This window comes from Strigops habroptila, chromosome 1 (assembly GCF_004027225.2).
Source record: "Strigops habroptila isolate Jane chromosome 1, bStrHab1.2.pri, whole genome shotgun sequence".
Taxonomy (NCBI): Eukaryota; Metazoa; Chordata; class Aves; order Psittaciformes; family Psittacidae; genus Strigops; species Strigops habroptila.
The window spans coordinates 148,321,243-148,338,987 of NC_044277.2; the positions used below are offsets into that span (position 1 = coordinate 148,321,243).

Below are 17,745 nucleotides of genomic sequence, written 5' to 3' on the forward strand. Positions count from 1 at the left end.
GCATGCAATGGAAATCATTTAGTGAAATAAATGGCACCACTGCCCCAAGTGACTACCATCAGAGAGGGGAAAACAATGAGCCCTGCTCAGTTTCCCAGACAGAAAAGCTGCCACGCCTGCAGAGAGAACTGTGGGATCCCAGATGGACAAAGGGGTTTCCACTGCAATCCTGACCCAGGAGTCAAGCCTTGCAAAAGGGATTCACAGATTATTCTGTGGTGTACTGGATCTGCCTGTAAGCCAAAGTGCATCTCAAACAGATAGTTTCCCTTCTAGGCATGATAAAGCTAAGGAGTAAACATGTATGAAGCAAAACGCCAAGTGGAAGCCAATTATGGCTGGCTAAAACAATGGGAGAAGATTGCTTTGCACAGATTAAATTTAGGAAATGATGTTGGAGCCTGCAGGGACAAGGAAAGGAAACGGATGATCAAACGCAGAATTCCTTAGCTGTGACACATGAGAGGTAACAGAGACTGCTGCCACGAGGAATAACAAAGGTGGCGTGTAACCCTCCTCAGCTATTGCAGTGGCTGGTGGAAGATGACTTAAAGCAATTAATTCCAGCAATTAAAATCCCAGACTGTCTCTATCTCAAGATGTAAATTAGTTTTCTTCCCTTTCTGTCTATTTACAAAAAGCTGGACTTAAATAAACAAACAAAAAAAGCATCATGACTGAGCAATAAGTTTTCTTCTTTTGAAGCTAGTCTGGTTTTCCTATAACGACACAGCCTCTAAGGGATTTTCCCCTCAATCATTCCTTTCCATGACTCAGTGACACTAGGACTCAATATTGCAACAGAAGGAATACAGGCTTACTGAAGCTTTAAGCATCCTTTAGTACTTTAAGCATTCAGGAGCTACATACCAAACCCAAAAAGGTGTCCTGATATCAAATTAGATGGGTTGAGCTATAAGGCTTGGGGATGCAAACTGTCCCAGAGCCTGGGGTGTCTGCCTAGAGAGCTTTGTTTGGACACTCAGCAGGAAAGCAGATCACCAACACAGTTATTTACTTCTTAACACAGTAACTTTTAACACACCACCACAGTTATTTTTCCTTTTGCCTAAGTGCAGAGAGCTTCTCTGCAGCCTCTTTCCCTTTGCTGCAGTGATGAGAAACCCTTGTTCTGCTTCCACCTATAGCATCAGCATACAGCTGCAGGAGAAAGCAGGCTGGGAACAGGAGCCGAGTCCTACCTCTCCACGGTTTGAGCTAATACCCTCTTCTGTAGCATTTTTCTTAAGCATTTTTGTTTTAAAGTTATATCCTGCCTAGCTCCACATTTCTGCTGGGGACATGGGAGAGGCTGAGGTAGCTCGCTGCAGCTTGCTCATTAGGAAAATACCTGTTTTCATTAAAACTTCTGTGTAGTATTAAAACTTGGAGGGGGGGGAGGCAGAGGGCAAGTGTGGACACTAGTCTTTTGAGATACATTTTCAGTTCATTAAACCCAGCAGAAAACCACACCTGAATATTGACTTCCTTATAGGATCAGCTCAGTAAGTATTTGCTAAGTGTCTACAAAGGGACTCAACCTTTTCTAGCACCTGAACTGCCAGTTTGGGTCTATGTAGGTTAGGACTGAAGTGAAAGATACCACTAGGTCTGCACACTGCTGCTTGAGGTGTTCAATCCATTTTCCCATCAGGCCCACAGAAAAAGCACCTCCCACTTCCAGGCTGCTGCTGGGATGGCAGGAGATGCTGCAGGGAAGGAGGGAGATGGGCAAGGAGCCACATTTCAAGGGCTCCACCTCAACAGGGAACTGGCTACTGCCACCAAACCTGGAAGAGGAGCTAGCAGAAAATGAGAACTTGTTTGACTACTAATTCCCATTGCTTTTGCTGTTGAATATTCCTAGGATAAAAGTGCAAAAAAACCCACCCCAAATTGGTGGGGTTAGCTCAGAGCCCAAAGCTTTTAAGCAACAGCAATAACAGTCTGGATGCAGGTGGCACAAGCAGGTCATCACGGGGCTTGTGCTCATTTTATGATTTACCCACAACTTGTGTTCTGTGAAGTGTCACAAAAACCCATAAAACATGTGCTCTAAAATTAAATCTGGTATTTAACAACCAAGCCAAAACTGGTCCCTGTTCACATAATCTTGAGGTTATTTTTCAGGCTTAAAAGTATGACTTTAGTTACTTTGGCTCCTCCCCAACCCTCCACTGTTGAAAAATAAATACTCTCTGTGGAAATGCTTGTTCAGTCAAGCAGAAAAACAGATGCAGAATGGAAGCCCTATAAAAAACCCAACTCTTAGGATTTAAACAAAAAGAAGGTGAATAAAGTGCCAGTTTGTGACTGTAACATCTTTCTATTCATATAGACCTCCCTAGAGAGGGAGGAAATGCACGTCTACGAGTACATGCTTAAGGGTGCAAGAAAGCATTTCCACAGCCTCCACAAGGCACACGGGTGTGCAATAGCTGGCACGACAGCAGGGAGAGCCCAAATGCTGCATCTCTGCACAACACTCACAGTCATAGGTAGCTAGAAGGGCTTTAGAACACTTTTCTAAGGAGGCTGTCTTGATGCAGCCACAGTATTGCACAGAGATGTAACGGCTCAGAAGCTGATTTCTGATAGAAAGGTTTGAAGCACCAAATTTTCAGAGAGATCATCCTTCTCATTACAAACCAGTTGTATTTCCACTTCCAAGTCAGCATGAAACAAAACCAAATTGCCAATTAAAAAAAAAAGTTGTCAGAAAAGGTGATTATCCTCTGGCTGCAGCTCTCTCTAATACAATGTGCAATTAAATGACAGCTTGGGAGGAGAAGTGTCAGGGTAGAAGTATGCCTGCATGTGTACTTTCACTGGCACAAATTAGCACTGGCTTATGCAATCTGGAGAGTGGTTAAAAATGTCTCAGTTTGGCCTTGATGAGGCAGGAAGAAAGCAAGCACCAGAGTGTGCACTCGAATAAAATCTCAGCACTGTAGAAGATCTTCCAACTAGAGAGAGCTGGATTTAAAATGCTCCCATAAGGCACAAACACCTGCTTACAGGTGAGTATTACTCCACAGGATTCTCCCAACTGGGACTACCTAACAGCCAGAGGAGAAGAAATAACAAACTTAGAAAGCAGTACTGCCAGAGGAGCTATCTCTAGGTAGATCCTCCTGTTGCTCACAGCCATTACTGACCAGAGAGTGCAGCAGACTAACAAGGGGAGAAGGACCACTTTGCTGCAGAAAAATTGTATCATAGAGCATGGAAGGCAAATCAAAAAGAGAATACTTGATAGCCAGATTGTGAAAGAAAAACTTCAGGCTTTCCTTCACTTCTGCCAGATGTTACCAACTGTATTTAAAAATCTTTCTTCATGTCACTGTTCATTTTGGATATCATTTCACTATTGTTTTGTCTATGCTGCAAAGTGTGAAGTTGCTACACTCCCTCCATGCATGGACAGACAGCTGTAAAGATATTAGGAACCAAAACAGAAGGGAACTGAAAGTCCTGTCATTCTGGGTTTCAAAACCACTCAGTACGCTGCAGCTGAATTATGCTGTTTGAAAGGCAGAAGACTTCACTCATCACAGGAGGTGGCTGCATGGCTTCATGCAGTTCAATTCCTTGTCCAAATCCCACAGTTTCCAAAACCCAGACAAACAAACCCCTCAAACCCACCCTTTTTAAATGCTTTGGCAAATAAAGAAAATAGTGAAACTTGTTTAACAAGCAGTGTCTGACCTGATGCAGTGTTAACTGGTTGTCTGGTGTAAGACACATTAAAAGTAGGTTCTTCTACTAGTGGAGGAGGGTACATCCGTCTTCGGATAAAGAAACCAGCTCCGCAACAGAACAAAACCCCCATCATCAAAAGGAACCTAGGCAAAGAGAAAAGAGAAAAACCCATCTGCATATAGGCAGCTCTCATACCCAGACTGCTAATAGAGAGAAACAAGATTATCATCTAGCAATCATCAGCCTATGACTTTTATCAGGGTTTCTTAAATAGATTGTCTCTTGAAAGAACGTCTATTATTTGAGATAGCACTCATAGGGCACTTATGGATATATTATAGACATCTTTAGCAATCAGTACTATTGTCCAATATTTTCTGTTACGTAAAACAGAAATATGAAACTAAAACACCCCTGAACTTTTGGAAAGTTCAGGTTCACACCTGATCTTTGCCATTGGGATGTTGAACTGAAATTCCAGGTTGGTACAGTTTCAGACTGCGTATCCTGTACACAAACCTCATGCTTACAGCATTGAGGCTGTCCAGAAAGTTTGTGGCAGTTGCCCTAAGAAGATTCTTAGATGTGCTTAAATTACTCAACACTGTCATTTTGTTTCCCATGGGAAATATGGTAGCTGTCACTTAAGCTCAAGCCAGAAGACTGAAGCATTTGGCACTGAAGATTACAAGGTTTGCTCTGTGCTTCCTAGACGGGATATACATTCTCAAGGAAAAGGACATAATTTTGCTTCAGTTCTTCTCTTCTCAGGTCCTTTTCCAACCTGACTACTCTGTCCTCATCATTCTCTTTCCTGGGTGCTGTGGAAACAGGCACATGCAGCAAGGACATGTCAGAAGATTTTGCTCCTCAGACAGTGGCTTTCACTGTTTCCTTGATCCACTATCAGACATGCTAATGACTGAAACAAGCTCCTGTAAACCCAAATGGTTCTTCTGCCTCTAATTGCCACCTCATTTTAGGGCTCTTTACTGGAAGACAGTGCCAACTGTGCTCTTTTGGAAGGGATGGAATTTGGCCAGAGGCCACTGAAGTTGGCCAGAAAGGCAAGCCTACACACTGTGCTTATCTCCTCTGGAGCATTTCTAGGTGCCCAAGAGGAAGAGTGTGACACTGCATGGCAGCGAGCGGTATTTCACGCAAAGGGTCAGATTCTGTTCCTTGTTTTTACAGTGGAAACGAGAGCAGAAGGAGGTCCTGTTTCCCTAAGCCAATATTAATACATTCCCGTTTGGCAGTGATCCTGCAAAGGATTTGTTCTCAACAGAAAAACAGAGATTTACGACGTCACCCCAGGGATTGAGATGCAGAGCTCCTCAGTTAGATCAGTGAGGATTGTACACCAAAATCCCACAGTCAGCTTCAGGAAATCTCTGTATTACTATCAGGCTTCTGTTTTTCAGTGTTTATTCGTTACAATTTTGAAGGACTTCTTCTTTTAAGCAGTCTTCAAATCAAATTCTATATAAAAATGCCTGAAAATCACATTTTCTAGGAGAGCTTTTGCTTTCTCTCTACTGCAATAAGAAGGTTTTATTCAGGTGCTCTCTTAAATTCCTCTCCAAAACGAAATTTACCTTATTTTTTCATTATGCATATAACAGTGCTTAGTTTAAGCTTTATCCAGATTACTGAGCTGCTGGTTTCACAAGCTCAGATCTTCCTGCCTTCTTTCCCATTGCTGTCATCTCCAGTAAAATCCTCATAGTCACAAATGTATCTCTCTTCCTTTTTAATTGAAGCTGCAATTCAGCTGGCAGGAATATCTTAAACCCTGCCTAAATGCACAATCCTCCTTATACAATCCTCTTTTAAAACTGAGAGCCCAACAAAAGTGGACAAATGCTGCTGCTTGGTAGTAGCTGGGACAGACGTAAGGAATTCAGCAATTCTGGATAAAAGCGGGACCACTGCCTGTACAGTCTAGCAGGAAAGGTCAACCTGACACAAGGAACTTCCTTTTTCCATGTTTTCTCACTACATCAGGAGAATTTTTAAGCAAAAACCTAAACTCCTTGCATATGTATGTACAGACACTGCATATTTGTACCCTACTTTAAAATACTAAGCCTGGCAGCACCCTGATTTAAGTCCTACAAACAAAACAAGAACAGGACAGACATAAAATTCCCAAATACCCTGACCTACCAAAAATACCATAGTCTCTGGATAGAGAGAGCTCTCACACAGCATCTTGAACCACAGCAATCCTCATAGGAGCGACATCTGCAGAGAAACAGAGAGAAAAAGGCATTAGAGGAGTGGTTGTCACTCAGATTAAAACAGCATCCCTGACTCTGATGCTGTCTGCACCCCTGCCCAAGGCGTTATTTACAACATTGCCATGAGCTTGGGAGGCAAAGCCTCCCACAAGTGTTCAAGATGTAGCTTGAACTACCAGCTGGGATGTAGCTTTGAACAACCTGATCTACTGAAAGATGTCCCTGCCCATGACAGGGGGGTTGGACTTTCCAACCCAAATCATTCTGTGGGTCTTTTGATAAGAACAGACTACCCTTGGCCAGATAAAGTTGTCAATCACATGTACACATCCATGGCACAGTTCTATCAGCATTCAGGAACTTTTTGCACGTTACTGAAACTACCTTCCTGTATACTTCTCTTAAAGCCATCTCAAAAAGACTGAATGTAATGTTTAATTCTATATCAAAGGACATGTTATAAAGAAAAGCAGCATTACTGTGCTTTCCTTCACAGTAAATGAACGTTGCAGACCTCAAACATGAGCCATTTGGGATTTTTATTCACTGCAACAGACAAGATTTGCAAGGTCAGAACTGCCAGATTGCTCATTCTTTGCAAATCAGCAGCTTCCAAACAGAGAAATCACCAAGTGCAGGGGAAACTTCAAGCCTCCTGTTAATTGCAAATTTAACGGCATTTTTTGCTTCTCAGAAGTTGCACTGGACTGCAGCTGCCAACAAGTCCCATTATTTAAATAGGCTTTCCTCCAAAAAAATAAAACCCCAACACATTTTAAATTAATATTTCATATGGAATAGAAGGTATTTAAAAGGTATCATAGCACCAACCATTGTAAGCACAAGGCAGCACTTCACTAAAAGCCAGCACATTAACAGCAATCCCTGAACGATTTCTATGGTAACTGCCCAGTGAAACGTATTTACTAGGAAAAAGGACAAAGCTAACACAGAAACTATGTTATGCCATAGACTTGGATGAAAACACACAGATCAGCATATCCACGTATCAAAAGAGGAGGTTACACAACTGGATTGATCTTCTTAAGAGTGTTCACATCTGTATGCTCAAAGCACATGTTTAAGCATCTGGGTTTGGAAAATCTGCCCAACTGCATGACTATGCTCCCATTTTTGTATGCTAACTAAGAAGAAAAAAGAATCAATTGGATAATTGTACAGACAATTACAAATTTACACGCTCAATTACCAAGACTTTGCTCACAAAATATGTCAAGACACATAGGCTTCAGCCTCTAATTGAGGCCAGAGAAGGATGCTCTATGGATACATAATCAGTTGTTTTCCAAGTGAAAAGAGTTACCCACTCTTGTGATGACAAGTAAGCAGGTTTTATTTAAGCAAGGCAGAGGATCTGACATGATCAGCAGGGGAAGGTCCATTAAGATACTCAGGCACCCAGCCTGAGACGCAAGAATAGTAAGATGCTCATGCCAAAAAATACTCACTTTGCTGTCCCTGGAACTAAAAGCAACCCATCTCCAACCTTTATTCTTTAAAGCTTGCCAGGACCCTAAAAACTGCTCATACTCAAAACTCACAAAACTACTAACAAGATTTAGTGATTCAGCATTAACTTCAGTCCTGTTGGGACCAAGAGATTAAGCCTTCTTCCATGCTCCCCAAATGGATCAACACAACAAGAGCTTTCAAGACATATCTTAAATGCATGGTTAGGTTCTGGCCCCTTACAAAACGGGGTGGCAGCAGCTGCCTTCTGTTAAACTAGTGGTCATGGTACCCCTTCTGCTCTTCAACGTGCTTTTGGTTGGAGCACCTCATCCGCGTTGATGGGCACTTACCCCTTTTGCTGCTGCTGTACAGCAAGGACTTTGTTGGGCCAGAAAAGCAGAGAGGAAACAGAGCCCATAAACTTAGAAGCCCTTCTTGAGGCATTTCAGGCCAAAAAAAGAGAAGGATTTTAGGGGTGTGAGCAGTCTTCACCTCTGCCTCCACACACTGGCTCTGTCAGCACAGACACATACACCTGACCACAAGCAGTGCCTGGCCCCAAAGCCATTTCCCAGATTAAGCTCTAAAAGCTTAACTTGTATTAAATGTTGAACTAAAACAGAGAGAGAGGATGCACATATACTTCTCCCCTGCCCACCCTTGCCTCACTTATTTTGCATGTTTCCTCCAGAGCCAGAAGAGATGGAAAAAGGCTCTTTTAAAATACATAATTATGGTAATTCAAACCACCAAAATTAAAACAGTGTCTGTATGAGGAGTACAGTACCTGAATTTACTTTTAACTTTTAATGTCTAAATTGTCCAGGCTACAAGTCAGCACCGTTTTTAAAGTCTCAGTGGCTTAGCTTTTCTTCCAGCAAGAGAAGACTAAAGTACCAGCTAGAAGACAGAAAGGCTCAACTGCTGAATGTTTATGAAGCTCCTGAGACCACTGAATGCGAAACAAGCAGGCCATCAAAGAGAAGTTTCATCTCCTACACAGATGATCGCACTTTCAAATGGCTGAAAACAATGATGCAAAGGATGAAGAAGTCTCTCATTAAGGTTGTGCTTAGAGAAGCTCCATTTTCTAATAGCCAGTAAGCTTTCTGAGGCAACTTATCCAAGGCTAAGCACTGCATTTGCTGGGTGGATCTGTGAAGCTAAGCCAGTATCACAACTCAGAGGGAAATCCCTTTGAGTAACCTTTTCACTTTTTACCCATAAAACCAAGCAGGTGCTGTGTTTTGTATGCTTGTGAGTATGGACACATGTACCCATATGTAGGAGCCTGGAATCAAGGATGATGCCATGGTAACAACCTGCTGTTTCTATTCCCCACCACTTGATAGCAGCGCCAAAAAAAGACTGGAAGAACAAATGGCCCATTTACTGATACTGCCATCAGGGTACCACAAAACCTCTGCTGATCTCTTGTTCTTGACTTAATGTGCTACGAAAAAGCAACACAGCTTCTGACAACATCGATCCCAATTACAAGAAAATTAACTTACAAAAGCCAGATTTATTAGCAGGCAAAAGATGACAATAAAATCAGCCGATTAATAGAGTAACATAGATGCTTAAGTGTAATCAGTCTTTGATGTACTATCTTTTACTGCCAGTCAGCAAATCCCAGCAGAATTAAGACGCTGGTTCATAAAAAACCCCCAATTAAACACATGCACATATATTTATTGAACTGGTATGCATATCCTTTAAGTTATACTTATGCTTTGGCTCTGCTTTATGGAGAAGGACTGGTTGTGCCCAATGCCAGTTGAAAAAGAATGAGCCTTACTTCTAATCTGAACTGGACCGAGCCCATCTCCTTCAGAAGACTTTTCTAAATCCAATTTCCCTCTTTCACACATAAATTATGATCCCCAGAACGGCATTTCCCTAGGGCAATGCTTGTTTCATTGATCAAAATTTAACCCATTATGTGGGATAAGACATGATCCATTAGTTGCTCATCTGCGACTTCACCAAGCATACGGTCTCTCTTTTGAAAACTGTCTGCAATGTGATTTATGATTTAGAAGGTACATCTTTTCATTCATAATTCAGTAGAATGAAATGAATGCACCTGCATGTCCAATGACTTGTACTGCTGACACACCAAGGAACTGCTGTGTAAGAGACCAAAGCTACTGTGCATGTCAGATCATAGTGATAAGCATTCTGTATGGGTTCACACTGAAATCACGATGATGAATTTCTTTCCTTAACGGACAAGCAAAGCACAAATTTTCACATAAAGGTATATGGTATGACCCACACCCCACAAACCAACCCTGTACCTGCAGGTGTTCTGTGGATAATTGCTCAATGCAATGGTCCAGAAGCTCTTTTCCATTTATACCCACATCTACACAGCTGAACAAGACCCTTGTTAGCAGAGCTGCCACAGCGAAGAACTGCATCTAAAAATAATTCCCTGATTGGCAATTGCTGAAAAGTGGAAAAGTTAAAGAGGCAAAGCAAGGATTACAGAATCCAGTAGACTGTATGGTCTTAGTGGTCTGACAACATTCCCTGTCCTCACTCACTCAACATGGATATTCCCCATCAACACCTTTGAAATGCAGGCTGTAGCGCTCTCTAGTTTTCCCCTCTAAACCAATTGCATCAAATGTGCCAAAACTCAGTTTAACATTTGACATGATTGATTATCAATGCCTTTTGGAAGAGTAAAAACATAAATTGTTAATCCACATGTAGTGGCAGAAACCCAACTATAGACACAGAGGATGGGAGACGAAAGAAAACCACAAACCCCCCACAACCTTTACTGTATCTGTAAAGTGCATGATTTCTAACCAGTGTCCTGAAGACAAGCCTGACTTTAATTCCCAAAAGGGCTGCATGCCAGTCATAGCTTGAATCATTGCTGCATATATGTGTAAGATCTGGGAAGCAAACTGGGATTCATTGGAATACAAGCAGCACTGGCAGTTTTTGAAGTGAGGGGAGGAAAACCAAAGGGAGCCAGGAAGTTATGTAAAGGAGGAGACAGCAAAAGACCAAAACCAAGATCAAAAAATAAAGATTTTTGGGCGAATAGCTAGCAGCATCAGATTTCCAAGGAAGTCCCAGCTCTGGCCCTGATACTGGCATGGGGAAACAACCAGAAGGAGAACAACAAATGCTCATAAGAACTGGAAGGAGTGGACTGCTGGGTCACCTCCAGGCAGACTCAGTGCTAAGCCCTCAAAGCCAGAAGGCTCAGGTCTGCTAGTATTGAAGAGATGAAGGGAGACAGCTGAAGTGTGCATATGTGTTTACTTGTTCTAGGACAAAAGGTTTGGGGTTTTTTTTAAATATTTAATCTGTTTGGAACTCAGCTGCCAGCACACAGTGAGGCTGAACAGAGAAAAATCAAACAAGCCAGGAAACAAAAAGCAAAGCAAAGCAGGCAACCACCACAAAGTGACTAGCAGAAACAGTGCTGGTGAAGCTCAGTCTTCGCTGTGCTCTCAATAAGGAGTAATGCCACTGAGCTCAACAGGACTACACTGCCACAAGACTCAGATTTAGACCTGAAGGATGAGAAATGAGGATCAATAGATAGTGTATCACATAACTGAGAGGGACTTATTTTTCTACCAAGTTTATTTCACCGTTGATTCATTTGAGCCCATTCTGTATGTGCATTTCCATCTTTCAATAAAAAGCAGTTTTCAAAGCAAAACCATTGCCTGTGCTGTTATGTAAGGAAACACCTAGGTTATTGACTGCATAGATGGGGAAGACCACCAGACATGTGGAGGAGCTTAATGCTACAAACACAGTGGAGCTGTTATTCCAAGGAATCCATGTTGCTACAGCAGCCCACTGAACATGGAAATCAAAACAGAGCCCAACTCTGCACTCAGGAGTCCCACCTAAGTAACTATTTCTAAGTCCTAAAGTGGTTTAATTGCTGTCCAGAAAGATGATGTAAACAAAGGCCACATCCCTCCACTGGCATTCACTTAAATGCTTGAGGAGCAGTAACACAGGGAAGGTCCTAAAGGGCTGCTGGAGCAGTGATAGTCAACATCTACTTTCCAGCCTTAGTCTTAGAGCTTCTTGTGTCTCCTTAGCATGTCTGTGTACATGGCCTAATTTTCAGCAGGGACCCAATTCCACCTGCAGTTACAGGTTCTAAGCATTTCTTTTCTTACACATAGCAAAGATGATCTCTCAGCACATGCAAGAACAGCACCTTGTAAAATGTAGGTCTGATTTTGGTGAATATATAACTATATAAACAAGTGTAACTGCTTCATAGATGAACGCAGCAATGGAATATCTGTACTTGAGAGTAAAACACTGCTGCTTGCACCCAGAACAGCACTAGAGATATAGTGAGCCAGGTACTCGATAAGTCACCCAGCCCTTAACTACATAAGAAAACGTAAGGCAAAAGAGGGAAAGGGGCTGTCAGGTCATTTTTTCCTACAGAGTAGAAACAACAGAGACAGAAACAATATTTACTCAGATTAGATTCCTGTCCACTTTGACGCAACTCCTACAAATAAACTCTCCTACAATAAGACGAGATACTCGACTCCTGTCCTTCACACAGACTTGAAGAACAGGAGAAGGCAACAGCTGAAAAGGGATTATTTCTCAATTATTCTTTAGGTGAAGAGCCTATAAACACGGTCTCTGTGCAAGAACTGGGCGGAATATGATAAATCCTCCCCCATTTCTGATGTGATAAGAAGCGTTCGCTCAGCTTTTATCAAACTAACCCTTCTAGAAGCCGCCTGCTACCCAGCAGCATGCCATAATGCCAGCTCTCCCTTCTCAGACCCCAAGAGGAAAGCCGCCCTACAGAGGGACTCTCCTCGCTGTCTCTAAAGGTAGCAAGTGCCACCACATGGCGTACTGGCCAGCACACATCCATCTCGAAATTTCCTCTGCTCCTCCTGTGGCAGAACCTAGCAAGAATGGCTGTGGTTTGGGTTCGGTGCAGTGGCAGTACACGGTACCTTAAACAGATGCTTTTCAACATAGGCTGCAGGCCTTTCACAGAACAAAGCAGAAAAACAGCATAGCTCTAGGCTCTGGAAAAGTAAGCCATAGATAATCTGTATGATGAGTTTTAATTTTCTGGAGGTGGAAGTGCAAATTTCTCCTACCAACAAGAACGAGGACTTCTAGTGAATCATCGGGGCCCTTATTAAACAGACAATTAGTCCTTGGTATCTCAAGCTGCTCCCAGTGGGCGAGCAGTCCTAATGCATCTAATCACTGCTTTGGGAGGTCATAAGCAGCCTGCTGGCAGGGGGCGATAGGTGTCTATGAATTTGTTATCTGCCTGAATTGAACATACTAATGCATGGCAAGTCTTTTTTTTCCCTTCACCAAGCCACCGCATGATCAAACACAGAGAAGGACACAGGAACTAATGATCAACAGTGAGGTGCCACCAAGTCTTTTAATTCATGGTCTCTCCCTACAGTAAGGGTTAGATGCCTCAAGATGACTTCGGGGTCAAGCGCTCCTTGATGCTGTCCACTAGAGCTCAAGCCAGGTACAAGGCTTCCTGTCCCATGAACAGGAAGCTATAAGAAACTGATTCTCAGCCTTGCATTAGGGTTCTTGCCTGGGACATGGAAGACCTAATGCTCTGATGAGTACATGTCAGGTCAAACAGCCTCAGCTGGAAAAACTGAGGCTCACTCCTGTGATTATTGCATCAACAGTGCAACAACAGTGATTATTGCATCTTTGGAAATGAGAGCAGCGTGGAACTGAGCTCCCTGCCCCACCTCAGCCAAAGGAGAGCCTGGTTTCAGAGTACTCCACTAGAAGACAGAGACTGCCCTCTTCTCCTGTTCACCTTTCTCAGCATAATCTGCCTATGCCTGGTGAAGCCTCCAACTCTGAAATTGTTCAAAGCTTCAAATCTCAAATTAGATCAGCCACCTGCCTGATTGCCTGCGAAAGCTGAAATATTAAATGCCTCTCCCCTCCTCAGGACTCACTCCTAGCAAGTTGAATGGGTTGTCAGTTTGGTAGCCCAATTCTCCCCAGGTTATGCATCAGGATAACAGACCCACTGAAGCCAATTCAAGTGTGTGGTTGCTGGGTAATTATAGCAGTCATGACTACAACCTCAACTAATCACAGAATCATAGAACAGTTTGGGTTGGAAGGGACCTTCAAAGCTCATCTGGTCCACCCCACCTGCAATGAGCAAGGACATCTTCAACTAGATCAGGTTGCTCAGACCCACATCCAGCTCAGCCTTGAATGTCTCCAGGGATGGCACATCCACCACCTCTCTGGGCAACCCGTGCCAGTGTTTTACCATCCTCATTGTAAAGAATTCCTCACGTGTAGCCTGAATCTCCCCTGTTTTAGCTTAAAACCCATCAACACTGAGGGAATCTTGTTCTTTACTTGAAGCAAGGAATATACCACCTTGAGGGCACAGACTGTTGAAGCTAGTTGTGATGGTTTGTACCATTATTGCTCAAGGCCACACAGGACTGAGCAATGGTGGTGGGTTTCTGTTGCCTTTACACACAGATGGTCTGATAATTACTGCTGTCTTCCTTCACTATACAAACTGTGCGCTTACGTTCTTGCGTTGAACTACATATGCAAACAGGCTCTTCCTGAGGCTGCTTGCTGCTAAATTGGTGGCCCTGGCCCGAGTCCAGGCCTTCATTTCTGCATTGTGCCAGCTATTCAAGGTGCCTGGAAGCGTGCAAAACTATTACGTTGCCTCCCTTCTCCTTCCTCCATGCCGGCTTCAAATCAAAGGGACAAATAAATCAACAGCTAGATTACTGCCGTAAGCACACGCCTGCTGACACTTCATGCAGCTGTAATTGCAATGGGAAAGCTAAAGTGTATCATCAGGAAAGCCAACTTAATTAAAAGCAGTAAACAGAACAGGACCTGGAGCACAGAAAGTAGCTCCCGTCATGCAACATGCCATGTGTCTAGATTGGGGAGGGGGGTTCCCAGCCTCTTGCAGACACGTTGATGGAAGAAGTGCTCTCTAAGCTGTCTGAATAACAGCAAGAGAACATTGCTTTTTTATTGTTCTCATCTGGAACGTTTTTCAGGTTCTTGATAATGCACAATGATTATTATTATTACAGACTCACCACCGAGCACATAAGGGCTTACATTCAAAACCCAGATGAATAAGACTGTGTGATAAATACAACAAAATTTAATCTGCAGAGGTGGAGAAGTGTGTGGAAATGCACAAGAAATTTATTTCAAAAACCATGAAAAACCACGAACAGAATACAATCAGCATTCTTCTCCATAATAAGAAAAAGAATTGTTTCCATGTAGGGCATGAACATGTTTTAAACATGAACAATATAGCAAACATTCTCTTTTTTTTAGGTTTACATTAATGTTCTTATATTAATTCTGAATTAAAAATTAAACAGATTTAATCAACATAAATGTGTACACGTGCAGTTATCTGCTGTATGCAGTAAACTGCTTTCCAAGGCAGAAACATATTAGCCTAAAAATACAGCACAACCATCTGCCCATGCTGGTAACATTAACTCAGCTCCTGCTTCGCATAAGAACGAGAAGAGGTTATAAGATGGCACTCCCCTATGCTTATTCTATTCTTCACATTTACCAGCAGCTATGGTTAACATTTTCTTCCAGAGCAAGTTTGTATGCTTCTTTCTGGAGATCTTTCACCTAGTAGCACATCAGTGAACTTTCGAAACATACTTAGACAAGGAACCCATGGCTGAGCTCCAATGCAAAAAGCCAGTAATCAGGAAGTGGAAGCAGGTACAGACTACCAAAGGAGTTTAGAAATCATCACATACACAAGTAGGTGTGATGTTAGGAAAGCCAAACCTCACCTACAAGTGCAGCAAGAAGAGCTTCTACCACTACACGAGCAGTGGATGGTATCTGTGGACAAGCCAGAGAGCAGCAGATGTCATTAACTTCAGCAAGGCTTTCCACACTGTATTCCAAAATATTCTTGTACCCAAGTTTGGACATCACAGTCTGGACAGGCAGACAGCTAGACGGGTAAAAATAACTGGTTGGATGGTGGGGCTCAGAGGGCAGTGGTCAACTCTCTAGAGAGTATTGGTAATCGGTGGTAGTACCACAGAGGTCTGGACCTGTCCTTTTGACAAGCATGTTGCTGGAATTGGTGATAGAGTAACAAATTTGGAGATGGCACCAAACTGGGCATCAGTCAATGACCTAAAGGACAGAGCTACCACTCAAAGATCTAGACTGGTGGGAGGAACAGCCTGTCAGGAACCTCATGAAATTGAACAAAACCAAAAGCAAAGTACTGCTTGTGGGAAGGATGAACATCTTGCTGGCTGTGTGGCACCTCTGCTGAAAAGGCCTTAGCGTCATGGTAGGCAGCAAGCTAAATGTGAGCCAGCCATGTGCCATGACAACAATAAAGGCCAGTAGCATCCTGGACTGTGTCAACGGAAGCCTAGCCAGTGGATCAAGGGAAGTAACTTAGCACCTTTCACTGAGCGCTTGTTGGACCACATCTAAAAAACACCCGTTTGGGTTTTGACATCTCCAGTAAAAAGAATGAAATTAAGAAACTGAAGTGAATTCAGCAAAGGGCCACCAAGATAGGGGCTGGGGTGCTTGCCCAATAAGGAGAGGCTGAGGGACATGGGCTTGTTCAGTCTAGGAAGGAAGTGGCTTCAGAGGGACCCACGAGCAGCCTGCTAATACCCAGGAGGAGATTACTAAGAAGATGGAGGTAGGATCTTCCCAGTGGTGTAGGGTGGGAGGACAACCTCTGAGCAAGAGGTTTGACTGGAGGTCTCCTGAGAACCCTTCCCACCTGCTGTATTCTCCAATTCTCTAACCAGAGTTACTTTATTTTCCTCACTACTTCTCTTAGAATATCACACTTCAAAAAATTCCATGCACAATAATCCAACAGGATGAGCTGAAATAATGTTAACTCAATACTGGATAGCATCAAAACTCTTTTCTCCCTCTAAGTCAGCCAACCCCCTCCCTGTGGGTGACAACTTCGCTGACCCAGTGACATCAGCAGTGGTATTTCTATTGCTGTGGACACGTGCTTACCACTCATACTCAAAAACATTTGTGCTGCTTTATAAACGTGCCTTGGAGCCTGGAAAGGAAAGGATTAGAAACATACAGGTTCTAACATCTGGAATTTATCACCTCATTAAAAGCTCCAATGTGCTGGTAGCTAACAACAGGAGGAAAACTAAACAGAAAAGACCTATGGGATTAGTCAGTCATACCAGGGAACATACTTCACCCTGCAATGAGGGGGACATTCACTATCATTCTAATCAAACTACTCCTCATCAGCAAAACATAAGGCAGCTTTCCCTCTACTATTCATTCCCAACTCAGAAGTGAAAAAAACAATTGGAGTATCTTAAGTGCTGCTGGCATCTGCATACAGAGGAGGTGGTTTTACAATCTAATGCATTCACTATGTCATTATTCACATTACTGCCACGTAAGAGAAGTATCTTGACCATCTCTTCCAGCAACCATAAGCACTTTGGGTACATCTAGAATAAGGCTGAGCTGGCTTAAGTGAGAGTAGGATGAGAATCTTTGTAGAGGATCAGAGTTAAGACTGTTGAGACAGCTTTAATTCTGAATTGCTTTATGTGCATCCACACAAGGAGATGTATGGTCTAATTCTTTAAGCAACGTCAGGGATAACTTGGCTTCCTGCTTTTCCAAATGATAAGAATTAGACTCCAATGACTAATCCATTTCTCTGCTTTATATTTGTTTACTTATTTTTCCAGGCCACATAAACATTTTGCTGACACAGGAGAAAAGTATCTAACTGACAGTATCTTGTGACTCAGGCAACTAGGACATGGAGAAATAGTTGGTTTAGTTAGTGAAGTAAGTTAAGAGCAGCCTTGGAAATTCTCTGTATCAACAGTAGAAGCCCGCACCTTGTAGGATGATGTGCCTACCCAGAAGGGATAGGGCATATGGACATGCTGCTTCAAGGATGCCTTGGTCCAAAGCATGCCACACTAGATCTGTGAATTCACACACAGGACTTAGTATTTCTGAGCTGACAAGCCAACCTCTTCATTATAACACAAAGTGTTTCCAAGAGAGATGTGACATACTCTCAGCATGGGACTGAGATCACAGGGAAATCATTAAAAAGTATTGCATTGCTGGGTTTCATAAGTCTCCAAAGATAGTCTCAAGACCAAAGGATAGACCACGTATGTTAACTGGGTAGAAAAAACTTCTGTCAGAAAACTAGTGATAGAAAGGAAGGGAATCTATTGCGAACTCATTCGACTAAATATATCTGCTTCTCATGGAGTGT

At 42.8% G+C, this 17,745-nt stretch overlaps 1 protein-coding gene across 1 annotated transcript in view; it reads right to left on the reverse strand.

Moving 5' to 3' along the window:
* The window catches only part of VOPP1 (VOPP1 WW domain binding protein), a 62,226-nt gene that overhangs the window by 669 nt on the left and 43,812 nt on the right, over positions 1 to 17,745 (reverse strand). The window contains exons 3-4 of the mRNA XM_030504481.1: positions 5,872 to 5,949; positions 3,709 to 3,845 (exon numbers count right to left, since the gene is read on the reverse strand). Coding sequence (XP_030360341.1) covers positions 3,709 to 3,845; positions 5,872 to 5,949 — 215 coding nt within the window. The remainder of the gene's footprint in view (positions 1 to 3,708; positions 3,846 to 5,871; positions 5,950 to 17,745) is intronic.